The 26,978-nt window shown below is 52.1% G+C and overlaps 1 protein-coding gene across 1 annotated transcript in view; it reads left to right on the forward strand.

The window, feature by feature from the left end:
• SH3RF1 (SH3 domain containing ring finger 1) overlaps nucleotides 1–26,978 on the forward strand; it is a 161,322-nt gene that overhangs the window by 127,519 nt on the left and 6,825 nt on the right. Inside the window, exons 6-11 of the mRNA XM_082843563.1 lie at nucleotides 593–703; nucleotides 8,214–8,356; nucleotides 9,604–9,774; nucleotides 12,052–12,308; nucleotides 13,093–13,397; nucleotides 22,637–22,941. Of these exons, the coding sequence (XP_082699689.1) occupies nucleotides 593–703; nucleotides 8,214–8,356; nucleotides 9,604–9,774; nucleotides 12,052–12,308; nucleotides 13,093–13,397; nucleotides 22,637–22,941 (1,292 nt within the window). The remainder of the gene's footprint in view (nucleotides 1–592; nucleotides 704–8,213; nucleotides 8,357–9,603; nucleotides 9,775–12,051; nucleotides 12,309–13,092; nucleotides 13,398–22,636; nucleotides 22,942–26,978) is intronic.

Genomic DNA, 26,978 nt, shown 5'->3' on the forward strand with positions numbered 1-26,978 from the left:
GTCTTAACCACTGGACCGCCGGGGAAGTCCCGATAAGACACCTTTGAAAACAGCTAGTTTGGCTTGACCCTGTTCCCTGAAAGGTTTTGTTAATAGCTGCCTGCGATCGGCGGTCCGGGCAGCTGCATTTTAATGACGCATCCCCACGGAAGGGTACAGGTCACGGGAAATGATCCTGAAGGTGGCACGATCCCTTAAGCATGTCGTGTAGATTTCACGAGTTGGTGGGCTGGTGAGCCTTCAGGACAACCCACCGGAACAGGATCCTTGGGCAGGTGTTAATGGGCTAGTTGCAGGCCAGGCAGGTCCCGGCAGCACTCATGTGAGGCAGCGGCTGTCGGGAAGGCCAGCAGCCGTGGATCCTGTATGTGAAACGTTGTCGTGACCAGTGTTTGTCAAGTGGCTCCCTGGCATCTCACACACATTAGGGCCTCAGTACGTTTGGGCTGGGTAACCTGAAGGGGATTCTGCCTTCCCCCAGTGATGGGAGCTGTGCGGGTCTTGAATGTTCAGCTGTGACGGTGCCCGGGGCTTAGCTGGTCTCATCTGTTGCGCGTGCGTCCTCTTTTATTCACTCTTTTCTCTTTGGCAGGTCCACATAAGTACCACCGGGTTGATTGTGACCCCGCCCCCGAGCAGCCCAGTGACCACCGGCCCCTCGTGCACGGTCCCGCCAGAGGCCCCCTACCCGGCCGCCCTTTCGGTGAGTGTGCACCACCGCCTCCCGCCGGACCCCCGTGCCTGCCGCTTACAGGTGCGCAGCCCTGTGGGCTGGCTGCCGCCCTCCTGACACCGCAGCTCACCATGATGCTTGGTGAGGGTGGGGTCTCCATCTCTCATTCTCTCTCTATTCATTTTAGCAAAAAATCACAAAGTCTCAGGCCGATAGCCAGCACTTTATTTTAATGGCAAGGGTCGGTGGCCTGAGGCTACAGGAAGAGCTCCGGGGAGAACTTTTAATTTTCATTAAAGGTCAGCCTGATTTTCTGAAGGCTTAACCTTCGCTTCTTTTGGGTTTCTAGACCAGGCGTATTTATCGAAGTACTGAGGGAGCTGGGATCCTAGAGGCCTGTATGGTTTGCCTCGGGTCACGCGACAGGCGGATTCCTGTCTCCGATTACATTTCCCCTTTTGGGTTCCTGGTCTTCTGTTGGTCTGTGTGACTGGCCTCCCTGGAGGTTATCAGATGTGTGATTCTCCAGAAAGCCCCGCAGCCTGCAGACAGTCTGAACAAAACCGCTGAGTGCTTTCAGACAGCCTAACGGGGAAATTAACAGTAAGAGTGAGGGCAGTCGAGGGAAGCTGATACGAAGAAGAACTCTGTGGGGAGAAAACTGAAAAGGAAGAAATTCAACCTCGGGAAGCAGCGGCACAATGGCTTAAATCCATGTTTCCTAAACCTGCAGGGGAACTGCTAGGAACCAGCCTCTCTCGTCCGGGCCGCTGCCTCGCTACACTTTCAGACTGTTTCTTCCAGTGCTGAGTTGAATGAGGATAGAAAAGATCACTAAATCCTTCTCCCCAGTGGACCCCAGCCCTTAGCTTGCTTTACAGAATCTCTCCCAGTTGTTATGCTCTCAGAGGAAACAGTGTGGTCGGTGATGGGGGTCCAGCCCAGCCTCTCCTTTGTGATACGGCAGTGAGGTCACTCAGCCTCTCTGAGCCTCTGGTCCTCGCGTATAACGTGAGAGTCGTGTCTGCTTCGGGGAGGCGGCACTGCCTGGAACTCAGGGAGGTGACCGTGAGAGAGCATCCGCCTCTGTTGAGGGCCACGGCGGGTGCAGCGTGCTCGCTGGTTTCCTCAGAGCCCCAGGGTCGGTCTGGCTCATTGCTGGGGTTTTCTCCACTGTCTGTACCGGGAACAGGGAGGCTTCTCCGCGCTGGTTTGTTTTCAGGCTGTGGACTTTATATATGTTGCCAGTTCTGTTTCTCTCTCCTCAGCTGCTTAGAGACAGATTTGCACCTCCCCTCACCCCCCAGCAAGGACCTCACTGCACGTCAGTCAGGTTGTTGCCTTCATCTGGTCCCATCCCCCTCATTGACCTTCTGCCTCGTTTTCTTACATTATATTTCTTTTGTCTCGATGCATTTTAGGAATAACTGAAAGCCGACTTTGAGATAAGGTGGGATGTATAGTACCTAGCTTGATGTAGACTTTGGAAAGCTTTTCATAGAGTTAAGCATGTTCCTGAATTTAAATGGAAGTCAATAAGTTCCAGTTAGAGTTAGAGTTTTTTGTTAATATTTCTGGAACAATGACAGCTTCCTTGATAGTGCAGCTGTTTGGGGGGGGAGAAGTTGCATTGATTCCTGTAGGGAGAAGGTGAAAGTCAGGTAATTTTTATGAAAAGGTGGTTCCCCTGAGGGTCTCTTGGCCCTGGGTGTTTTGAGCAGAGCCGAGTTGCCCAATCTTCGTGCCCTCTCATCTCCAGAGAAGACCCTTTCCTCCCTTCCCTCCCTCCCTCCCTCCCTCCCTCCCTCCCTCCCTTTCTTCTTCTTCCCACCCCAGGACATTCACAACCTGTTGGAATTTTCCATCTCCAGATGACTACTTCACGTGGAAAAATTCTGATTTCATTTCTTAAGGGAAAAGAGACTGACTTTTCTATCTTAGAAAAATTAATTCGTGGAAAAGACGAAGCGCTGTCTGAGTTTCAGCCCTTGTGGGCCGACAATTTTACGATACAGTAAATTACCAGTTGATCTTAGCTGGGCGCACTCTAAGGGCATATAGATGCGACAGGTCACGAGAGAGCATGAACACACACAAACTAATTTACATTCAGCCATTTTATCCCAGGATTATACAAGAGAGCCTGCATGTCCAGCAAGAGGACAGTTTATTAATGCTGCGTCTATGCCAATTCCATTTAATGGAAAACTAATTATAAGCAGATCTGTCACCCCGGGAGATGTCTAGATCTCAGAGTCCCTGGTCGGCTGGCAGGAATGCTTTGGATTTACTATGTCAGGTTTAAGTGGAAAAATCTCGGTAACATGTACCCTCTGTGTCTTCCATCAACCTGGCAAGTATCCTGTTTAAAATGTGAAACCTTTCCCAAGACTTTGAGTGCGATCACAGCAAGCGTAGGCGGCATGGTGGGAAGGAAACCAGGCTTTTCCTGGTGTGCATTTTATTTTATTTTATTTTATTATTTTATTTATTTATTTATTTTTGCGGTACGCGGGCCTCTCACTGTTGTGGCCGCTCCCGTTGCGGAGCACAGGCTCCGGACGCGCAGGCTTAGCGGCCATGGCTCATGGGCCCAGCCGCTCTGCGGCACGTGGGATCCTCCCGGACCGGGGCACAAACCCGCGTCCCCTGCATCGGCAGGCGGACTCTCAACCACTGCGCCACCAGGGAAGCCCCCTATTTATTTATTTTAATTATATATTTATTTGTGTTGGCTGCACCGGGTCTTAGTTGCGGCGTGCATGCAGGATCTAGTTCCCCGACTAGGTATCAAACCCGGGCCCCCTGCATCGGCAGCGTGGAGTCTTACCCACCGGACCACCAGGGAAGTCTCCCGGTGTGGATTTTTGGTGATAAGCACCCCTGCTGGGCTAGGACGTGAACATTATTTCCAGCACCTTTTTCATAAGTTGAGACTTTTTAATCTTTTATTCAGAGTGGAATTATGAGCATATTGTCCTGTACCTCTCACAAGTAACAGTTAAAATGTTAACTATCTAATAATAGAAGCAAAACTGGTATTACATCTATCGCATTCAGACATCAGACTGTTCATGGCACGGAGGGTTCTTTCCCAGCTAATCCTGTGAGGGGAGGTGGATGAAGAGCTTGCTTTCGTGTCCTGTGCACAGTGTGAACTTGTGAAACAAGTGATGGCTGATCCCTGACCCTCTGGACCAGCTGAGAGGTGTTTAGCTACAAGATGTCACAAGGTAGCCAGGTCAGAAAAGGCCAGATACAGTCCATGGCCAAGTTGAAATCAGATTGCACCCAACAGTGTGTAACCATAACTAAAACAAGCGTGTGCGTGTGTGTGTGTGTGTGTGTGTGTACGTACACTTAAACAAAATTAAATGATGTCATGTTCTCAGGATAGCCAAGACGTATTGAGTCCATTGTCGCCCGTGGTGGGAGGGTCCGGAGGGTCAGGGCAGGATTCTGGACGTAGGGACGGGACCGCCCAGCTTGGCAGCGTGAGAAGCAGAAGTTAAGCGTTTGGAATCGGCAGCAGTTCTGACGACCAGAAGGGGGACAGGATGTGGACAGAACCTCCATAGCGACCACAGAGAAGGACCCTGGCGTAGCAGGAACCAAGGCCCTTGATCCATATCAGACTGCCCTGAGGGCGGCAGGCGCAGGGGTCGCTTTCTCATTCACGAAGCCCTGGCTGAGGGTCTGTTACCTCCTGTGGACAGAGCTGGGTGACGGGCACACGAGGAGAGCGAGACGGTTTCTGACTCTAACAGCAGCCTCCATCCTGAGCCTCCGCTGTGCCCGGGGCACCGCCAGGGCCGCTTCCCTGACCTGCTGCTGCATTTCTGCAAAGTCAGTGAACGGTGTGGGTGTGTCTCCTCACATGTCAAAGGCAATTGGTGAGAGAAAGTCCATTCCCAGAGAGGTTTTCTTAATCTACCAAATTCTTAATTACATCTCCCCTTCCGACATCATCTTCCAAGCATCTGTCTCTGGCATTTTTAAATATACTCTAATTTTTTTTCTTTTCTTCATAGCTGTGCCCACGAGTGACTGACTGAGTTCCTGGGAGTGTCCAGATGAGATGAAAAACTCACTTTTCCACCTTCTTAATCTTACTGAATTCTGACACCTGAGTGTTTCTTTTGAATCGCTGGTTATAAGTGCTTCCATTTTTCTGTTTCCTACTCATTGTAACACTCAGGTATCTGCACGCGCGTGGCCGTGTGCAGGCGGTGATGCTGTGGGAGTTGGTGGCACTGCTGCCCCGAGAAGGGATGACCAGCCGCCCCTCCTGCTGTCCGCTCGGTGGCCAAGCACCTGCATGAGTTCATGACACAGGAAGACCCTGGAGAGAGGTTGAAAGTGGGTTCATTGGAATCGGATGTTCAGGAAGAAAGGATGACAGGATTGGGGGATATTAAATGGTCTTTGCTCAGAGGACCAGAAATGCCCAAAGTCTGTGCCACCGGCCACTTTTCTACCCTGGAGAAGAGGGAGGGGCATACGTGAGGGCAGACACACGTGAAGGACGGTCGGAAAGAACATGGACCTTTTACCGTCAGAACCCCAGGCTCCATCCAGGCAAAGCGCTTTCCTGGTCAGCGGCCTGCAGCCCTCGCCCAGGGTGAGGACCTCGTGGAGCTCGGCCCCCAGGCACCTCGGGGCTGGGTGCAAGGAGGGGAGAGAGGAGGGGGCCACAGTCCGGCCTTGAACTCTCACTGTCCACTAGCGGATGTGGCCCGTCGGTGGCCTGGAACCGGTCACTCATACAGGACACTTCTTTCTTGGAGGGAGCCCGAGGGCGGCCCTCAAAGGCTGAGCCGGGGCTAGCTAGGATCTACGTTTCTGACCCCAAACCCTAGGCGCTCCACGGTGTAAAGCTATCTCTTCCGAGAGATCAGTGGGTCGGGGACAGAACCTGGGCAGGGCAGACGTGACCATTTCCCACCACAGACCCTGCCCCCCGAGCCCTGGTTTTAAGCAAAGTATTATTCAGAGACTGTCGTTCTGGCCTCAGACCATCGCCCCGTGGAGAGGGTAGGAGAGGGTCTGGATCTGCAGAAGCACAAGCAGAGGCCCGCTTCAGCGACAGCGCGGCCAACGTCTGGTCCCCCGCGTTGGACCCCGGAGGCCCGGCCCCGCTCCCCTGGCCCTCAGCTCCTCCCCGCGGCTCAGCACGGGCACGCTTCCCAGCCCCGCTGCTTTAGATCAGTGTCTGGTGACGGCAGTGACAAGTGTGGTGTTGGCTTCTGAACGCTGTCATGACCAGAAGTGTCCTGCGCTCCCAGCAGCCCGCAGGTGCCTTTGCTGCGGCAGGAGGGTGTGTCCTGGCCCCCGGCGCCCAGCCGTGCGGTGACGGGAGGACGCGGTCGCTCCCGCGCGTCCACGTCCCCAGATTCTCTCGGCGTGGGGTCTTCACCAAGCGGCCCACGGGACCTCCTGGCCGGCCCAGTCCTGGACACGCTGGGGCCCTGGCATCTGACCGGCCCCAGGGGGCAGCCACGCTGGGGAGCCTGAGTGTAATCGCTAGTCTTTCTGTGCGCTTATCCCCCCACGAACGCGCACACACACGTGCACATTTCTCCAAAGACACACAGCCCAGCGATGGGGAGAAGTCTGCCCAGTTTGACCAGCACCACCCGTGAGAGAGAGAGATGCGTTCTGCCTGCAGCACCACCTTTGGGATCTTCGAGACCCTCCTCTCTCGTGCCAGATCTCAGATGCCTCCTGACTCACTCTTCGTAAAAGTCACCTACACCAAACATTCCCTTACTGCATTCTTTAACTCTAAGAGGTGATGTGTTCTTACATTTGTCACCACCAGCGTGGCCTGTGTTTTCATCAGGTCCCTAGATTGTCTTTCCTTTTTTTTTTTTTTGTCTCTTTCCGCATAGGGCCAGTTTAGTACAGCCTCTGTGTCACTGACGGGAAGATGCAGCAGACAGTTTTCCTCTCCTCCGTTTGTCAGTGGAATTCTACTCAGAGAGCCGAGTGGGCCCTTGGCTCTGCTCTGAGTGATTCCAGGGGTGGGTGGCCTGGGCTCCTTTTGTCCCCTGTGTCACCTGCCCCCCACGGCTCCGCGGCTCTGAGGTGAGGCCTGGGGAGATGGGAGGAGACAACTTGGGGGTGATTTCACGCCCTCCGGCTGCTGTTCTGTTCAGTGTCCTTGCCCAGAACCTGCCTGGGTCACGTGCGCTGAGTCTTCTACCAGGATTATCTCCATTTGTGTCCACTTTGTCTCTTGAGACCAACGGCAGGAGTGCTCGGCCTTCTCCTGGTTAAAGGTGGTAAAGGCTGCAGGCCCGTGTGCCTCCCCGGAGCTGCCCCCGGGGCGCAGGGTGGCCTGCTCTGTGAGTGTCGCCACGACCCCGCCCGCCCTGGGACTGCAATGCGCCGTTTATCCTGCACTGGGTGTCCTGCCGTGGCTGCAGGGAGGAAAAAGCCTTCTCCGAGGTCGAAAAATTAAATATAATGTGTGAAATGGTTGCAGCGTGTGTCTGGAAATTTGATATCCTTTTCTACTGAGTTGATTTTGTTTCTGGAACTGTGTACATTAATAGGCAGATGGAGGAAACGTTGATGAGATTAAATTTTTTTTCCAAAAAAACAGAAACTAATTGCTGTTCCCTATGTTTAGAAACCGTGGGTTTTTCTTCTTTTAAACTGATGTGGAGACGCCACGCACACCTCCCAAGGGGCAGCCTTCAGCCTCCTTATTTCTCCTTTGATTCGGTGTTTACGTGGAATGGTTCAAAGATGTGGGGAGGGCAGGCGAGGTAGGGGTTTGGGCAGGTCTTTGTGTGCCTGTTTTCCCAGGAGTTTCGGTACCCAGAACCTAAAGAATTATCCGGGGTGTATAGATCAGAAGGTAACAATTGCTCCATTGATTCTGAAAAGGCACGGAGTCCTGTAGGCAGAGCCCATAAAGGAACCAGCAGCTGCTCACGGTGTACTTGTTAAAGATTACCAGCCTCGATAGTCCTCAGTTTCAAAAGCTGGCAGAGCTAAGCAGAGAATAACCAAAAGTAAAAGCAATGGCCCAGTGATCGTGGCTTGCTATTGTGTGTGGTTTTGGGAAACCAGGCATCAAAGGAGATTTTCTCTTGCGGGGATGGTTTGCCATACAATGCAGCTAAATTGTTTTCTGCGGTGTTTTAAGTTTCGGGTTGCAGAAACAATCACAAATTAATCCCTAGCAAGCAGGGTGACATTATAGCCGCCCCCTTGAAAGGCATTTGGATCCTGGTCCTGGTTTGCAGCCATCCATCTTAAAATTACACGCAGTTGTGTCATTTTTTTTCTTTCCCTTCTCCCAGGTGTGATGGCTTACCTGTTTGGGGAAGGGGTCGCTGTGGCTCTAAGATCTTAAAGGGTAACAAAGAGGACCCTTTTCCAAGGAGGCTTTTGCACGGGGCAGCTGCTTCTGCTCCGCGTGGATTCCACCGATGTCTCTTTTCATGGGTTTCTGATTCCTCTTCCCTCCTCTTTGCTGTGAAAGATGTGCATAAATCATTTGTTTCTTCTTTTCTGTCTCTCTCTCCAGACTATGAATCCTCCTCTTCCCCCGCCCCCGCTCCAGGAGGCCACCCCCATGGGCGCTGTTGCTGCTCCCGGGATGGGCTCCAGACCCGTGGCCGGACCCGCTGACCAGACCACACACTCACGGCCGCAGACGCGCCCCAGCGTGTAAGTGCGGCGTCCTTTCTGGCCACGGACGGAGCCTGAGCAGAGACGCGGGGAACGGCTTTCTGGGGGCGCTGGTGCCAGGGTGGTGTCGTATGCTTGGTCAAGCGTGTCGTTCATTAGGAAACAGAAACTAAGTGGGTCTGAGGATGGGCCGCCGGGCAGCCGGCCTGCTGAGTGCGGGTCTTCCCGGCCTTCCTCTGACGCTCCTGCCAGGGCTCTGTCCCCACCTTCATCCCCTGCGTAAGGATGCCCGGGAACAGGGAGGGGCTGGGCAGAGGCCAGACCTAGCAGAGCGAGTGCGTGAAAAGCTGCAGGTCCCCTACAGTGGAAAGTCTGGACATTATCCCGTCCAGGGGCTCCCCGTGGCCGAATGCAGCTCGCATTGGCGGCTTTTCCCCTGTGTGGACTGACCCAGGAGACGCTCGGAGCCTGGTTCACGTGGCCCGCCGATCTGTGGGCTCCATGTGTTGGGGCACAGTCCCGCGCACGGAGGAGCTGTCGGGGGCTCTCTGCGATCTGCACTCGCCTTGCCTTTTTTTTTTTTTTTTTTTTTGCGGTACGCGGGCCTCTCACCGTTGTGGCCTCTCCCGTTGCGGAGCACAGGCTCCGGACGCGCAGGCTCAGCGGCCACGGCTCACGGGCCCAGCCGCTCCGCGGCATGTGGGATCTTCCCGGACCGGGGCACGAACCCATGCCCCCTGCATCGGCAGGCGGACTCTCAACCACTGCGCCACCAGGGAAGCCCTCGCCTTGCCTTTGACTCTTGCAAATTCCACGTCTTCCCTGGCTGAGCGCACGGATGCGGGTGCGCCCGGCCTTCGGGTTCAGCCATGTGCTGAGCTTCCCAGCGGGATTTCGGACCGTATGTTCCTGCCGGGGCTGCTTCCCAAGTCTGACCAGGGCCATCTGAAGGGCTCAGTTTTCCCAGTGGGCACCTGACGCCCCACAGCAGGCTTGCACCCTGGGAAGCTGCAGTGATTCCTTCGCACCCATGAGTACCGTTTGGAGGGATCGTCGCCTCCACACCGGGAGGACCAGGTGTGCAGTTCTGAGTCAGGAGGCTTCTGTCTTTTCTATGTAGGTGGCAGTTCAGTGGACAGTGACCAAGGCTGCTCACAGCTTAAAGGATCGTATTTTCTGTTTACTTTTGTATGAAACATCCAAGGCTTTGTGCCAAAGAAGAGTTTGGAGCATCTTGTGGTCTGTCTGTTACTCAGCTTGAAATCAACTGTTTTTTCCTCTTCTAGGTATGTTGCCATTTATCCCTACACCCCCCGGAAAGAGGATGAGCTGGAGCTGAGGAAGGGGGAGATGTTTCTCGTGTTTGAGCGCTGCCAGGACGGCTGGTTCAAGGGCACGTCCATGCACACCAGCAAGATAGGGGTCTTCCCTGGCAATTATGTGGCCCCCGTCACGAGGTAGGGCTCTGAGTTCTAAACAGAGAAGCTTGGTCCTTTCCCATGGTTTTCAGCCTGTCCAGGATTCCTCCTCCCACTACAGTTGCTTGTTACACAGCCGGCATTTTAAAGATCCCTATCTGTATTTGCCGAAATCCCTTCTAATTCTCCAAATTTTAGCTTACTCTTCACACGGATGTATGTGAAATTGTACGTTTCTACCAATAAACGTACTGGGTTTTAAATTATTTGCTTTAAGTTACATGTGAGAAGACTCAGCGACACCATTTTCAATATTTTTCTGCCAGAAAATTAAAAAGGTAGCATTTAATATAAATAAAAGCGATATTATTAATACTCCAATGTTTACGTGATGCTTACGAGATGCCAGACACGCAGATTTCTAAATGCATTACACGCGTTAATGCCACGTCCTTAAACAGCTCCTTGATGATGTATGTGCTGTCGCGATCCCCACTCAGCCGTCGAGCCTATAGGGGTGGAGAGGTTAAGCAACTCGTCTGAGGTCACCTGGTGAAGAGGGGCTGAAAGCCAGCCAGCCATTCCAGGAGCTTGGCGGTCACCTCTGAATTCTCACAGTTATTTTCTGTAACACAGTCAGAAACAGAATTCCTTCAATATGACATAGCTCCTTCACCCTTCTCAAATGAGGGCAGTTTGGCTCCCCAGGGGAACTTGGCAATGGCTGGACACATTTTTGATTGTCACGATGCGGGGTGGGAGTGCTACTGGTCTCCAGCGCACAGAAACCAGGGACGCACGGGACACCTGCAGGGCACGGCACAGCCTGCGCAGAAAGGAGCTCTCTGGCCCCAAAGGTCACCAAGGTTGAGAAACCGTGTTTGAGGACAGTAGAAAGCAAGACCTTTAGATGTATAGATATACAGTCTTCACTTTATTTGAAGGCAGTCCCCTTCTGGGCACTGAGGAAAGTAGCTCTGGAACGAATGCAATGACCTGTAACGGCATCGTCATTGAGGAAGCCCCAGTTTTGGGCCACCTGGCTCTTCATAAATGGGCCAGCTTCACTGTGTTAAATCATTTCTCAAAGTCCCTGATTTTAAGTAAATAGTTGAATGAACTGACATGTTGTCAGCTGTTGGCCTTGATTCAGAGGCTGGCCAGCAGCCTAATCAGATGACAATCATTCTCTTTGCAGAAGGTGACAGCATGTTAGCTTTCATTTGACTTGCAGATTTTTCATCACTATAAACCTTCTTCTCAGTATATGTTAAAATCTACACTCACATCCAGAAGATGGCAGCTCGACCTTCCCTGGTGGGAAGAAAACAAACAAAAAGCCACAACAACTAAGGGAGAGAAACCAAAGCAACAACAAAAACTCAAGTTAGCGAAGGAAAACATTTTCATAAGATTCAAATACAAATTATCCAAAAGTCTCTGGAGAGATGCTTACAGTAAATTCTCTGTTACTCCTCATGGTAAATAAAGAGGTTCAAGTTAATGAAGTATCCTGCTTGGTAGAAAGTTACTATAGAATTGTTGTTTAAATGAATTTAGAATATTAAAAAAATACGTTACGTAAAGCTACAGTGAACCTAATTTAGTTAAATTCAACCAGTAGATATTTGTTGATAGCTGGCTGTACCCCTATAACGGTGCATGTACAAGAGGAATGGAAAAGAACTATTGCACGTGGCCCCGCTTTCAGGGAACTTTTACTGAGTCAGGAGTATTTAATAAGGAATTTACTAAAAAAATAACACATCGTACTTTGTAATCAAGGGTCACAGAAGGAAGAAATCCACCTGAAACAGAGTAGAATCCCAAGGTCTTAGGCCTGAGCCTTCGGCCAGGCTGCTGGGAATGACAGGATTGAAACATGAATGAGATTAAGGTAGTTCGAAGGAAGCCAGAGGGGACGTTGCAAAGTGTGTGCACACACGCACGTGTACACGGGGCAGTTAGGGAGGAGGGCAGGGCACGTGGGCACAGCCGTGACAACCTAGACCCTGTCGTCTAACAGAGCGGCTTCTCCAGGGCCTGGAAGCTGGTGGGGATGTTTAGCTTCACGTGGGAGCTGAGACCAGGAACTGTATGTCCTTGAGCAGAGTGACGTGTGATTTTCTCCGACGCAGTTTCCAGACCGTCCTCTGCCTCAGGGCCGTCGTTCGTTGAATCTGCTCTTCTTACCCTTGGGCAGATAGTTCCATTCACTTCCTAACGTGTTCTGTTTGTAAGCTCTGCATCGTTTTTTCTGGTCGTTACTTGTTCTGTCTCCTGTCTTGCTGATGGACTGGGCTTCTGTCTCGGCAGGGCAGCGACCAGCGCCTCCCAGGGTAAAGTCCCCGTGTCGACCGCTGGCCAGACAAGTCGAGGTGGGGGACCGGCCAGCACTTCCCCCGCAGGAGCGCCTGCCCAGAAGCCCCCGGGGAACGGCATGGCCGGCGGTCCCGGGGTCCCCACCGCCGTGGTGTCAGCAGCTCACATCCAGACGAGTCCCCAGGCCAAGGTCCTGCTGCACATGTCCGGACAGATGACCGTCAACCAGGCGCGCAGCGCTGTGAGGACAGGTAGGGGGGCCGGGCCGGTGGCACCAGGAAGGGGGCCCCGACCAACATCAGACCTTTTACCACAGATGCTGAGAAGGACAGACGGAACTTTAAAATCAATGAAGAGCGTTAGGAGACAGGCAGGCACAGTCTAGTCACAGCCACTTGACTCCGCCTGCGTGGCTCGTGAATTCAAGCCTGGTCTACAGGTGGAGAGTCTGAAGGAAATTAGGTGGACCCTAGCGATGTCCATAGTACTTGAAGATGTGACTTTTGTGCTCGAGATCAGGTGATCCCGAAACCCACGGCTGCAGCGGCGTGGCGCCCTGAGGATCGCCGTGCTGAGCGTCTGGTATGAGCTTCGTCACAGCTCTGCTTCAGACCCAGCCGGACCTTCAATAGCTTTCTGCTTTCTACAGCACTGAAAACCTCCCAAGAGTCTTAGGTAACAGTGGTGGAGAGCACTGTTCAGTTCTGTCAGAATAACCAAAGGAAGGAAAATGGTTACTGAGAATAGGGAGAACAATGATAATAAAAACGCTCTGGGACCAGCCTGACCTGACCCTGTAGGGGTGTCGCTGGGTCCCTGGGTGGAGTGGGCTCGCAGGCACTCAGCAGACGTGGGGCTGATCCCGGGATCTGGAAGGGTGGTGTCCAGGGGCCCCACCAAGACCAAGTAAGCGCTCCTAAACCACCGTGGTTTCTTAACCATTGTGACAGGCGCGCTGGTCTGGCGCGGGGTCGGTGAACAGCATGCAGCCAAGTCACACTCTGCTCTTCTCTGCTCTTCTCTCCCGTTCTCCAGTCTCGGCACACAGCCAGGAGCGCCCCACGGCGGCCGTGACGCCCATCCAGGTTCAGAGCGCCGCGGGGCTGCCCCATCACCCCCTGGCCTCGCCCCAGCCCCCCGGCCCGATGGGTCCCCCTGCCCACGTGGCTGCTGGCAGCCTGGGCCGGGTCGGCGCCCCGCTGGCCTGCGCTGCGGCCCCGCCGAGCCTCCCCGCCGCCTCCCTGGAGACTGAGCCTGGCGGTCGCCCAGTGACCGTGCTCCCCGGGCCGCCCACCTCTCCCGACAGCAGCTCAGCGGCCAAGCCAGACAAGGACAGCAAGGTGACCACCCCAAGGGCCTGCCAGGCGACCGGGGCCCGGCTCTCTGCAGTTAGACCCTGGTGTGGGGGACTGGGGTCTGCGTCCGGGGGCTTCCACCCCACCCCCTCGCTGACCTTAACTCCTCCTGTTTAGTGAGCTTTGCTTCTGGTTAACAGCCCTGCAGAAATGTACTTAATATACTAAGGGCTAGAAACGGTTGGTCAGAAGTGTTACTTGTGGTTTTATTGTTCCTACGCTGTGTCTGATTATAATCTGTGTGGATAGGTTTTCTCTTGACTTGAAATACAGGGGGGAAATTATTTTCTAATTTGACAGACCTTTTTAAAACCTCTCCTTTGGGCCTGAATTTGAAAGGAGATGTAAGTGGGAAGCTGCGTGTGAAAGGCTAACTTCTGGTTGCGTTTGGAGACAAGGGAAATGCCTGGTGATGAAATGTGCACAGAAAGAGCAGTGACAGCAGATTCTGCGCAATTGTATTGTACTCACGACGTTCCCCCCAGCGTTCGTGCCTTTTCCCCAGAGCTGGCCTGCAGCTCTAGGGTCATCACCAGGTGCCGTGGTCATGTATGTCGCTCTGTTTACATGGTTAAGGAAGCCCGTAGCAGGGGTTTGCAAGGAGATAAACTTTACAGGCTACTAAAAAGTTAATATTTAATTGTTGAGTTAACATGAGTGTTTTTGCAAAAGATTGGTATCTGTTCATTGTTTATAATTAACTACGTTAAACTTGTACTCAAGCTGACGTGGTCAGCAGTATCTTCGGAAGAATTATTTTACAGTTTAGATCTGAAGGTTCCGGGACGGTGTGTCAGGGCCATTGTCACAGGGGAGGACAGACTCTTCAGCCGCAGGCCTCCCAGGGAAGCATTCACGGAATCCCTGAGGTTGAAGTACGCCTGTGCTAGACAGAATAATGGCTCCCGCAAGGATGTCCATTTCCTGATCCCTGAAGTCTGAGAATACGTTTCCTTACATTGCAAAGGGGATCTTCCGGATGGGATTCAATTAAAGGTTTAAAGGTGTTTGAATTATCCGGGTGGGCCCAGTATAATCACAAGGATCTTCATATAAGGGAGGGAAGAGGATCAGGGCCCGAGGAGATGTGAGGTCGGAACCAGGGAGCAGAGTGACCTGAGGAGGGGACCGCAAGCCGGGAAATGCAAGCAGTTCCTGGAACCAGGAAGCGGCGAGGAAACGCTCTCCCCCGGTGCCTCCAGGAGGACCCAGCCCTGCTGACACCGGGTTTTTGCCGTGAAGTTTGGGGTGATTGGTTACAGCAGCAACCGATAAGGCCCTTACGTTTATCCTGCTGAGTCCCCATCCTTGACGAGTGGCCACTGGCCCCTGCTTGGACCCCTGTGGCCCCTGTGCCCTGGCTGCACAGCGTCCTTGCTGTCTTCAGGCACCTCCGATTCGGAGAAAGTCACTTCAGCACACACCTGTCTTCTGTGACTTCAGACCCTCGCTCTGTGTTTTGAGGGGCTATGTAGAAAATGATGATCTCAGCTCCTTCGTGGTCCAGTGGTTAGGATTCCACACTCTCAATGCCAAGGGCCTGTGTTCAATCTCTGGTCTGGGAACAAAGATCCCACAAGCTGTGCAGCAGGGAAAAAAAAAAAAGAAAGAAAGAAAGAAAATTGACAGTCTCCTTTCTACATGACCCCGGGAGGTAGTTCAGGGTTATCTTCTTTTTTGAAAGGCTACGCTCTACGGTTTTTTTTTTCCTATTCCTCATGTCACAGATTTCAGATGTCCCTTTCTAAGTCTGCCACCTCATTTAATGTTCCCAGCTCACTAAAGAGACTGTCCCAGTCACTCTAAACTCAGTGATCCCATGATTCGCACGAGTGTCACGCTGCCCCCATCGCTCCATCCTGTTGCCCAGGACGTCCAGGGGGAGCTTGATGGATGCCAGATGAGATCTGAGCGTCTCTCATTCCTCCATCCAGACTGTTCCCCGGCTGCCCCATCATCTCTGCTGTAACTGACTATAGCCAGCATCTCCTGGAAGAGACTCTTCCTCGGTCTCACTTCCTCTCCTAAGTCAGCCTTTCATCGAATACACTGTGCTAGGATTTTCCAGATGGTCTGCAAGGCGTGTTGTTGTGTTCTTTATGAAAGTGAGGACTAGATGTGCCCTTCTTTGGCCTGTTGAGTTGACCCTGATCCCAGGTTCACCAGGATCTGTCAGATTTTTTTCTTTTTTTGCGGTACGCAGGCCTCTCACTGCCGTGGCCTCTCCCGCTGCAGAGCACAGGCTCCGGAGGTGCAGGCTCAGCGGCCACGGCTCACGGGCCCAGCCGCTCTGCAGCATGTGGGATCCTCCCGGACCGGGGCACGAACCTGTGTCCCCTGCATTGGCAGGTGGACTCTCAACCACTGCGCCACCAGGGAAGCCCGATCTGTCAGATTATTGGTTGCATTTCCTCTGTCCGCTGGGGTGGGTTCAGCCTTTGAGGAGGAGTGGTTTGATCTCTAAATCCCAGTCTCCTCCCCCGTTTCCCTTCTGTCAAGGGGCTTTGTTCTTCCTTTCCCGTCGGAAGGTGGCCCTTCCCTTTCTTCCTGTGTCTGAGGACCTCCATCCACCCCAAACGGCGGCTCCGCGTCTCTCTCGTTCTTCCTTCCTCGAGCATAACTTGAGGCAGCACTCCGTACACACACACACTTTGGTTTTGGTCATTAGCATTTTTGCCAGTTTAATTTAAGCTCATTCTGGTCTTCAGCTTCTTGAATTGCCACGGCCGTGATATGTTCTTCTTAGGGCCCTTCTCCCGATCCTTTTGTGGAGTCCTTTCGGCCACTTCCTGGGGCATCACATCAGTGCCTTCAGGTGGCTCTGCATTTTCATCCGCTGAGGTCGTTCGCATTTGTGTCCTTAGAACCTCATTCTGGAAAGCCTTCCCACTGCTCTTGAAGCATCTTTCCTTTTGAGTTTCCGGTCATGCATATATTTTCTGGGAACTTTTAAAATCAGTTCTTTTACACTTCGGAGTTCGAGCCTGACCACGGGCAGTCTGTCTTGTGGGCACGCACTTCGGAGTCCTCACCCGCTGGACATCTCTGCCCCTGGGCTCTGCCTTTCCCCCAGGTGATCAGAGTTAGACCCTATGTTGCAGTTAGCTCGGCTTCCTGTGAGATTAAATTATCGGCAAGTCACGGACTTCCCTGGTGGTCCAGTGGTTAAGAATCCGCCTTCCAGTGCAGGCGATGTGGGTTCGATCCCTGGTCGGGGAACTAAGATCCCCTGTGACGCGGGCCAGCTAAGCCCAAGCGCCGCAACTACCGAGAGAGCCCGTGCGCCACGATGAAGAGCCCGCCCACCACAACAGAAGATCCCGAGCGCTGCAACTAAGACCCGATGCGGCCAAATACATAAATAAATAAATAAATATGAAAAAAAAATTATCAGCAGGTCAAGGGAAAAGTGTATCCGAGATTCTAAGTGTATCAGAGATTCTAGTTTTAGTTGGGACTTGCAGCCGCTATCTAGGTTTTTGACAATTCCCTCATTATTTCTGTCTCCCTTGTCATTCTGTGATCGGCATTCCCCATGTACATAAACTGTCCCCCAGGTGAGGGCCCAGCCATCGTGCCCTTCTCTCTGCACACGGGGGCCCTTTGGGGGGCTGCCAGGCTGCCCCCCATGGCGGGTCACTCCCACGTGTGCTCAGAGCTGTTCCTCCTGAACAGCATTTTGTCTGGAAGTCCTTGCTCACCAACTCTCAGAAACGTGTGTTTGCCCCGACGTGAAATCTCTAGCTAACGCTGTCGGTAACTGTGTTGTGTGGTCTGATAAATAGGTATTGGAAGCTCTGTCGTAGGTTTCCAAACATCGTCTCAGTTTTTTCTTGTTTGCAACTCTGGGCGTTTCTACCACTGTTTTTCTTCTTTCTGTAAGACCTCTGATAGCTTTCACGGTTATCAGTTTAACCGCTTCTCTGGACATTTTTCGAACTGCATGCTCCATTTAAAGGCTTCATTATTTGATCAGCTCGTCTCCAGGCAAATGTATTTCTCAGTCCTTATGAGATACTCGTGTATATGTATATACATTTTTTATTGTTTTCTAATTATAAACTTTTTTAACTTCTGCATATTTATTTAGAAGTTAGAGAAGATCCAGGCGTCTAAAACCTAAACGTGATCCAGGGTTTCAAAGAAAACCACTAATATGGTGGCGTATACATGCTTTTTTCCCCTAGATACCAAAATATAGCAGATATTATTTTGGTCTATTAAGCTTTCATCTAGAAATAAAATCTCTTTCATTAGCACCAATTATGTAATCGGCTGTTCTTATAAACTCTGAGTTCTGTTGAGACATAACTGAGGCATTTAAAAAATGTCACAGTTTGCTTTGAGCAAGATTTTGTTCAAATCAGGCAGTGCCACAGCGGGAGTGGTCAGGAGACACCAGCCAGGAGCTGAGGGCCAGGCTTGTGTAGAGGAGATGCGGAAACAAAGCAGGGAAATTATGTGATTGGCTACAGGTAAAGTGTCCCCTTATTTGGGGAGGGTTAGTCCTCTGACTGGTTGTCCTGGGTGTGGATTTCTCAACCCTGAGGCGTCTGCAGGCGGAGGCCTGGTTTGCTTAGAGCTTGTCTAATGGTCTCTAATTAACGCCTGATGGTTTAATTAACTCAACTGTCCTAATCGCACAACAGGAGAAGAGAAGAACCCATCTCTGACGCCCTCCTCTGCGGCCCACCTCCCTAGTCCCTCAGGCTCTGGGAGCATCGTCCCCATATTGTCCTCTGTTCCCAAGCCCCCCAGCCGAGTGGTGCTGGACCCCAGGCTCCTGGAACACCTTCCTGGAAGGTGGCTTTCCTACACGTCCAGTTTAGTGCCCCAGATCCCTAACGACTGTCCCCTTCTTTGTCACTGTGCTGGCTGATGCTTGAGGACCCTTGCTGTTATTCTTGGGTTTCTTTTTTCTTTTTTAAAATTTTATGTTTTGCCCTCTGGATCTTAGTTCTCCGCCCAGGGATCAAACCCACGGCTCCTGCCTTGGAAGCGCGGAGTCTCAACCACTGGCCCACCACGGAAGGCCCATTCTTGGGTTTCTTGACTGGAGCATCCATCTGGGGTTTAAGTGCCCGTTTCCTTCTCTCCTGAACGTTCATCCTGAAGTCCCTGGTCGTGGCTTCCTTTGCCCCGCGATCTTCCTTCCTCCCAGCTCGTGTTTCGCTGTCAGAAACAAGGGAGTCTGTGGCTTGGCTGTTTCGTTGAAACAGTTTCATCTGAAACTGTTTCGTTGTCTTAAGGAGAAGAAGTTCCTGCTGAGCCGGATCTGGAAGGTCCAGACCCGTCCGCAGAGCTCGGCCCCCTGGCCTCTGTGGCCTGCAGCCCTGGCGGACGGTCCCCAGAGCAGAGGTGCTTCCAGAGATGTGGCCACACTGAGCTCAGAGCAGAGGGTGGGCTCGGGTGAAAGCCCACGTCACCCCTGACAGTGATGACCATTGATGAGCCTTAGGCGATGAGGACAGTACTGATTCCTGTTCCATCAGGTTGGTGTCAGGAACAAACATGGAGACTTGTGGACGCACTGAGCAAGGTTCTTGAGCCCATTGGTGTTTAACCACATCTGGAATCTCACGTGGCCTTTCCCTCTCTCCATGCACGATGCCTCTTGAGCCGCGCGTCCACTGGGGCCAGCACCCCGTCGTCCTCCCCCGGCCCTGCTGTGCTTCCTGTGAGCACCTGTGTGCCCGCAGGGCTGCGTCTCTGCCGGATGGTGTGAGCTTCTTGCTGCAGGTTCACTGCTGTGATCCCAGAGCCCAGGGCACTGAGGCATCGTATTCGATGCTCAGTAAATACTCGCTTAAGAAACGAGTGATTATCATCAGACGATGGTGTGAAATAGGTGTCGGAGGTGGCTTTCCTGTGAACAGCACCTCTTATCGTCGGGAGCCTGACGATGTAGATTTTTGATACCAAAGGCCCAGAAGCCTCCCTCTTGCAACGTTCCCTGTGCATCTCAGGGCACAGCAGACCAGAGAAGAAGACAGGCTCGGGTGTGGGTAATGGTGGGTAGTTCAAGTGCGATTCATTTCTGCTTGGGAAGGAGCTCTGACGTGGCGTTTCCATAGTGTCCCCAGCCTCTGCTGTGTGACTAATACAGACTTACTGACTTTATGTTCAGACATTATGTTTATATGTGAGACTCTTTCTGGCTATCTGGTGATGATTTCATGACCCAAATAGCTTTTTGTTTTCATATGAGATGTGATTTTAAATGATGAAATCTTCTGAAGAGGAATTATGACAGCAAAAACATTATACATCTAGGAATAGTTTCTTGGAAAAACCCACAGGAGAAGAATTATTAAGATTTATGTTAAAAGATATGCCCTTTTCCGTGCATGCTAACATGACATTTTAAAAATTGCTTTGCTGAAGTGTATCTGTTATTAATTCATCCGTAGTTTTCATTTCTGCTGTTGTGTTTTGAGAAACAAAGGTGCCCTTAATGATACATGTCTGAGTTTGCAAAATTCTCTCAAGGGGCTCAGTGTTCTGCTAACATGGAAACACTGGAATATGGTATTCACAGCCCGGCTACTGGACCCTCCATGCCAGTGCCCCATCCCTGCCCACATCCCCCCATCCCAATCCTCGCATCCCCACCCCCACCCCATCCCCACTCCCACCCCTCCCCAGCCCCAGCCCCAGCCCCACCCCACCCCATCCCCTCCCCCATCCCCTCCCCCTCCCCATCCCACCCCACCCCCATCCTCACCCCCACCCCACCCCATCCCCTCTCCCATCCCCACCCCACCCCATCCCCTCCCCCATCCCCCTCCCCATCCCCTCCCCCTCCCCATCCCCCTCCCCTCTCCATCCCCTCCCCCCCCACCCCATCCGCACCCCCACCTCCATCCCCACCCCACCCCATCCCCTCCCCCACCCCACCCCATCCCCTCCCCACCCCCACCCCACCCCATCCCCTCCCCACCCCCACCCCATCCGCACCCCCACCCCACCCCCATCCTCACCCCACCTCCATCCCCACCCCACCCATCCCCTCCCCCTCCCCCATCCCCGCCCCCATCCGCACCCCCACCCCCACCCCACCCCCACCGCATCCCCTCCCCTCCCCCATCCCCACCCCCATCCGCACCCCATCCCCCAGCCCATCCCCACACATCCCCTGGAAGTCACTGGAGCTGCACTTCATGTGTGTGACCCTTTAGAGGAACAGAGTCATCTTTCTTCTTAATCACTTTCGAGGCTGTTCCCCGAGAGGCATCCAGTTAACTGTTTTCCTGCCATGAGGACTCAGCTTTTAGGAAGAGTCTTTAGCCGTGGTTTCCTGAGACTGAGTTGATCACCGGACTGTGTTCTCAGTAGACCTGTGGGGCCCCGGGGCTCTCGTGTGCCTCCTGATGTCCCAGCGGGAACCGCTGAGGACCTGCAAGGCTGGACGTTCTTCCCAGCTCACGTATCAGCCCCGAGACCCCAGGCTCCCTCAGAGGAGGGGCAGATGTGCCAGCAGGTGTGTCCTTCCCCCTCACAGGCTGCTGTGTAGATGGAATCACCATTGCCCTGTGGAGTGCAGACTGTCCTCTCCTCCTTCCTCAGCCCTGGGTCCGGCCAGCTTGTTTCCCATCCCCGATCCTCTGCCAGCTCATCTGTGTCCTGCTCTCGGCACTGGCACCGTAGGACATGCAGGCTCGGGTACCTGGCCAAGGAATGTGGGACCGTTCACTGCAGTGCACACATGGCCCTACGGAAGGTGAAGGGGTGAAGCAGAAGCCAGAGAGGTGTGGTTGAGGCCCGGCCTGACTAAAGATGCAAGAGAACCTTCCTCAGGAGGGAGGGGAAGGGTTGGGGGGCTGATGCGCCAGCTCTGCAGCCTGAGCCCCCGACAAACAGAAATGGTCCAGCACAGCCTGCCCCTCCCCCCTTCATTCCTGCCCCGGGGGTTACAGGTGCTGTGGGTAGCGATAGCTAAATGGGGCCTGGGGGTGCAGACCCCCTGGGACACTTGTTCATCTGATACATGATTACTTTTGTTTCTTCCTCTTTCTGCCAGCCTGCCTCTAATGAAACTGTGTTATTATGCCTCCCCCTAAGGGACTTCTACTGAGTCTGAACTAATCAGTGTTCAGGAAAAATTCCTCAGTGTTCTGTCTCCTTAATGGCCCCTCATAATTCTGCTTCCCTGTTAGTGGACCTTAATAATCCCAGCTTGCCTGGAGAGTGTTCTGAAGAATTATTTCTCTGAAGTGTTTTATTCTCAGGCCGTGTTTTGAGTCAGAGGACCTGATGGTGTAGTTGACATCTTAGTAAAACAGTTTAAAGTGATGATGGTTAACCTGTGCTTGGGCATCAGAAGAGCACTGACACTTGGGGTCTGGGCACGGAGGAGAGCCAGCCCTCTCTCTGGTTTCCTAGCAGAGCAAAGCTGTCGAGCCACGAGGTGGCTTCTGTGAGACGGTTAGGGAAAGTTCTTACTTGTATGGTTGCTTGCAAAAAAGAGACATAACAATGGTTTTTATTATACTGAAGCGCTTTTTTCTAATTTTGTGGAGTTGTTTTTGGCTTTTTGATCAAGGAAGTACTTGCGCAATAGAAATGGTTTGACTTCTGTTATTATTGGTTTGTTTAATTTCATCAAGGTGGTGACAAGTGAACACTTTGATCAAAACGTCACCCATCCCCTCCATGGACTTCCCTGGTGGCCCAGTGGTTAAGACTCCGCGCTTCCACTGCAGGGGGCGCGAGTTCGATCCCTAGTTGGGGAACTAAGATCCCGCGTGCCGCGCGGCACAGACAAAAAAAAACAGACATCACCCCTATAAATGATAAGCGTCAGGTCTGTGGCTGTAGAAATGGGAACAGGTTTATGCTAATTCAGCACACAAGAATTAGAGCTAGGGTAGGCAGAATTTCAGGAAATTAAAGCCATAATCTGAAATTTCCATTTTGTCCTAAAGTGCTACTTTGCCTTCACCAAGCCTGAGAGGTGAATAGGTGGGATTTGGGTTTCACATCATTTTTCTCTGCTTGTCTTACCTCCTCCGTGGAGGATGCCGATGAGCAGTGGAATGTCCAGAACTAGGGAAAATGCCCAGGCAGGTGCGGGGGAGGCCAAGGGCAGGTGAACACACGGCCCCTGGGATCCAGACCGAGAGTCCCCAGATACCCACAGGCGCCCCTCGAAAGCTCACATCAGAACTTGAAACTGCAGCAACAGAACCATGTCTTCGACTCTCGTGCTTTTTTCTTTTTTCTAGAAAGAGAGAAAGGGGCTGTTGAAGCTGCTCTCCGGGGCCTCCACCAAGCGCAAGCCGCGGGGGTCGCCGCCGGCCTCGCCCACCTTGGACGTCGAGCCGGGGGCTGAGCTGCTGCCCGGGGCCCCTGGCGCCCCCTGCGCCTGCCCCGGGCCCTGTGATGCCGACACCCCGGCCCCGGCCCCTGCCCCCGGCCCGCAGCGCCGGACCTGCTCCCTGGACTCGGCCCCGGTGGCCCCACCGCCGCGGCAGCCCTGCTCGTCCCTGGGCCCGGTGGCCGGTGACGCGAGGCCTGCGGTCTGTGAAAGGTGAGTCCATGGTCACGGCTGCCGGGGAGCCGGCAGGTCTGTGGCGTCCGAGGGGCCTCACGTCTCCCTCACTGGGTCCGTGGTGACGGCCAGCCTGGCCCCCCTGGGGTGACGGGCTCCCCCTCTGCCGTTCGCTCTGTGTTCTCGCCCCGCGGGGCTGTGACCCCCTTTCCGTCCGTGTCTCCAGCACTGTCCCCGACGGGGCTGTGGGTCACCGCCGCCCTGGTGCCGCTCCTTCTCGTTCCTCGTTCAGGGCCAGCCCTCCGCCCTCATTTCATGTTTGGCATTTTCATCAGAGGTTCACGTCACGACCTGCTAGCTGTGAAGCACCTGGAGCATCTGCCCACTCACTTTGGATGCTTCCTGAGCCAGAAGGCGGCCGAGTTCTCCCCGCCTGACCCCCTCCTGACCCGCTGACTGGGTTCCGATACCCGCAGGACGACGAGCCCCGTTCCGTGACTGTGGCCCTGAGTCACCGTAATTTACACACGGGAGCCACCCTTTCTGATTCCGCTGCTGGGGCTCTTAGGGGCGCATTAGGAGAGAAAATCTAGTAAATAAGACAAAAACCTACTAGGATCGTATGAATTAGAAACACGGCACAGTACACTAAAAATAGGGGACTGTTTTCCCATAATGCAGTAATATATAAATACGTGCTTTAAAAGGTGCCGTCTGTCTCTGTAAGCTTTATTCCCTCTGTCCCTGCATCTCGTAAATAAAGCAAATTTCTAGTTTGTGGAGGTGTTGCCTTTGGGGCAGCATTTTCTGTTACTCATTCAGAAACTACTAGAAAGTGTTATACTTTCAAATGACTTAAATTCACCTTAACTCTATTTCAGGTGGACACTTGTACCCACCAAAATCTGAGGCTTTCATTCAGACGACTTGGCGGGGGGGGCACACTTTATTACTCAAAAATAACCTGGGAAAGAATTCGTCAAACAATCTATGCGCCTTGAGTACAAGGTACACAATTTACTGTGTACTTTTACGGGGAAGTGAAATAACTTCATGTATTTCTGACCCTTATGAAACCAGTTATGAAATGAGACGTCACCCTAAAAAGTGTTTCTGTCCCGCCAATAAAATCGTTGTGTCTTTCCCCTCATCTGTTGGGCTCTCAGTAAAGCTTTGAAATCCTGCCCCAAATTCACGTCATCCTTTATTCCGAGGGTCTCGCTCTTCTCTGCGGTGTTTCTCTGCTTTCCAGGGATCGCACCTGTGTGCCAGTCCAGCAGCTTGTTTTCTTTCTTTCAGTCTCAGGCACTGATGTGCAGTTTCCCCCCGAGCCCTGAGCCTCTCCCCTCCCCTGTCATTTGTGGTGGCGGCGTGACTGTTCCAAGTGACACTTCACTTCCCCGAGCACACGTTCCTTTCCAGATGCCACATGTGCCCAGTCTGTGAGCTTCTGCGTCCCAGCTCCTTCCTCTCCAAGGAGCTCCTTGCTGTCCAGAGCATCTGCAAAGGAGGGGCCGCCGGTGCAGGCAGGCGACAGCGGTTCAGGGGCAGGCTGCCCCTCAGACAGGGAGCGGAGAGGATTTACTGGTGGGACGGAGCGGGCACGGTGTGCTGGAATCCTCTTCCGGGTGTTGTATAGCACCATTTCCATCTTTACAAGTGGGAAAGTGCTCTTGGGAGAGAATGTCTGCCCCGCGTTTATATTTTTATAATCCATGTGTTCACTGGAATATTGAATATAATAGCCAGCCTGACCGACTCCTCCCAGCCCTTCTGCGTTCATACAGTGCGGCTGGTGTTATGAATCTGACTTGGATTCTTAGCTCTGCCTGACTATAAAAACAACAGGAAAAATGTGCGGAAACAAGTAGAAGAGGAAAACACTCTATTATCCTGTTGTCCACTGGCAATGAAATTTTTTGGTTACTCAGAAGCTACCGAGGACATCATTTAGGGGATTGCCTGTTTCAGTATTTCAGAAATTTCAACATCATAAAAAGTACTTCATGCTAAAAATGCAGGGAAGATTAACTGTCACATTAGTCTAATTCAGGAAGCATTTCATGATCTCAGAGTCCTCGATTCACAATCTAAAACTCACGACTCCAGCCCCCACAAAGCGCAGAAGCCCGAGGTTCTTTTGGTAGAATTTTTCCTGGTAGAATTTCACTGAAATATTTTTCAGTGTCTAACATCGGTCCAGTATGAGATAGGATTCATCTACAGATGAGAATGAGAACAGGAATAAAATTTCCTCTCAAACCATGACCCTGCCCCATAAATCTCAAATGAAAGAATGGGACCAGGGTGCCTAGTGCTGTCAGGCAGAAGCAGCATTCTCAGGAGAGAAAGGCATAAGCGTCTCACAATAAGGAAGGAGGAGCCTGGAGGTGTGTTGACAGATCTTGGTGTCAGCTGAGACTGTTCTCTGAGGAACAAAAGGATTCTTTAGTGTCTGTTGGAGAGACTGAAGAAAACAAGCAAGAAATGTTATATCCTGGAGGCAGAATAGAATCGATGACAGTGGAAATAATAGAACAGATGTTTTAGGCTCTCTTTTGGAGGGACTGGGAAAAATATAATTAGGAAATTGCAAAGAGAAAGCAGAAATAAAATATTTCAGAAGGGATGGCAAATAAAAGAAAGGGCATGTGACAGGTTTTTTTCCTACTAAAAAAAAAATGGCAGATAAAGGGCTTAAGGAGACACAGCAGGTCATCTCTGTATATTTTTAAGTTTAGGAATTAAACTGATAAAACCACATACCTATAAGCCCATCTGCTGAATTGGCAAAGAACCTCTGATCTTTGATGAGGGATTTTGCTAGAATGCTTAGAAACATACAAATTGGGTAGAGAGAGATTTACAGAAAGGCAGTCGGGCTTAAACAGCATGATTAATTTGAGCCCGTGACAGTGAATCCACTGGGTGAAGCAATGGACATAATTCACTCGGACTTCAAGCAAACTACAAAGCGAGTGAGTTTGGTTTTGCCAGTGAAGTACTTAATTGGAGAGCAGGTTGCTGTCGCAACTGGCAGAAAGCAGTGAAGGGCACCCCCAGGCCAGGGAGCTGGACAGGGTGCTTCCCAGAGTCACGGGGTGCAATTTGGGCTAAACCAGGAGAGGTTAGAAACAAAAATGCACCAACTACAGAGAACATGAGAGAGACCAGAAAAATTAAGGAAATAGAAAATTCGTGCTAATAAAAGACTGCAAGTGCTCATCTAGTCAGAAGCCAGATACCCTAGCCCAGAGCGGGAGGACTGCCCTTGGGATGTCAGCGAAGCTTCTTTATACAGCAAGCGTCTTTTTCTCAAATTCCACCCTGGTCATTATCACCAAAAATTCATTTAGTGTCACACAGCCACCAAGAGGCCGAGGCCTATTCAGGGCCAGGTCTGTGAGCCACTCTGTACGTCCCACAGTGACCCCAGGGCTCTGTCCAGAGGGGGCAGGAGGTGCGTCCCCGCAGCCAAGCACCGTGCCGCTTTGGATGGTTTTTCCTTTCTCGCTTTCCTTTCCTGCTTTCTCTCTCTCTCTCTCTCTCTCTCTCTCTCTCTCCCTTTCCCTTCCTCCGTTCCACCCTCCCTCCCTTCCTTCCTTCCTTCCTTTTTCTTTCTTTGCTTTCTTTCATCTTTCCATTAAGTTTTAAATTCACTTATCTTAATTTTTAAATTGTGATCAAATACCATTTTTTCCAAGTGTACAATTCAGTAGCATTAAGTACATTCACATTGTTATAGAACCATCACCACTATTCATCATCCCATTCCACACTAACTCCCTGTTCCCTCCTCTCTCGGCCCCTGGCAACCCCCATTCTACTTTCTGACTGCATGAGTTTGTTCTGCAAACCTCACAAGTGAAATCATATATTTGTTCTTTTGCGTGCGGCTTATTTCACTTAGCATGATGTTTTTAAGGTTCATCCACGTTGTAACCTGTGAATGTCAGAATTTCATTCCTTTTTGAGGAGCTTTGTCCATTTAAAAAGTAGTTTTCCTATACGATCAGGACTTTTATTTTTGTCATTCGCATACTTATTAAGAATGACCATATGGGGCTTGCCTGGTG

The sequence above is a fragment of the Leucopleurus acutus genome, assembly GCF_964270905.1.
Source record: "Leucopleurus acutus genome assembly, chromosome: 7".
NCBI classification, from domain to species: Eukaryota; Metazoa; Chordata; class Mammalia; order Artiodactyla; family Delphinidae; genus Leucopleurus; species Leucopleurus acutus.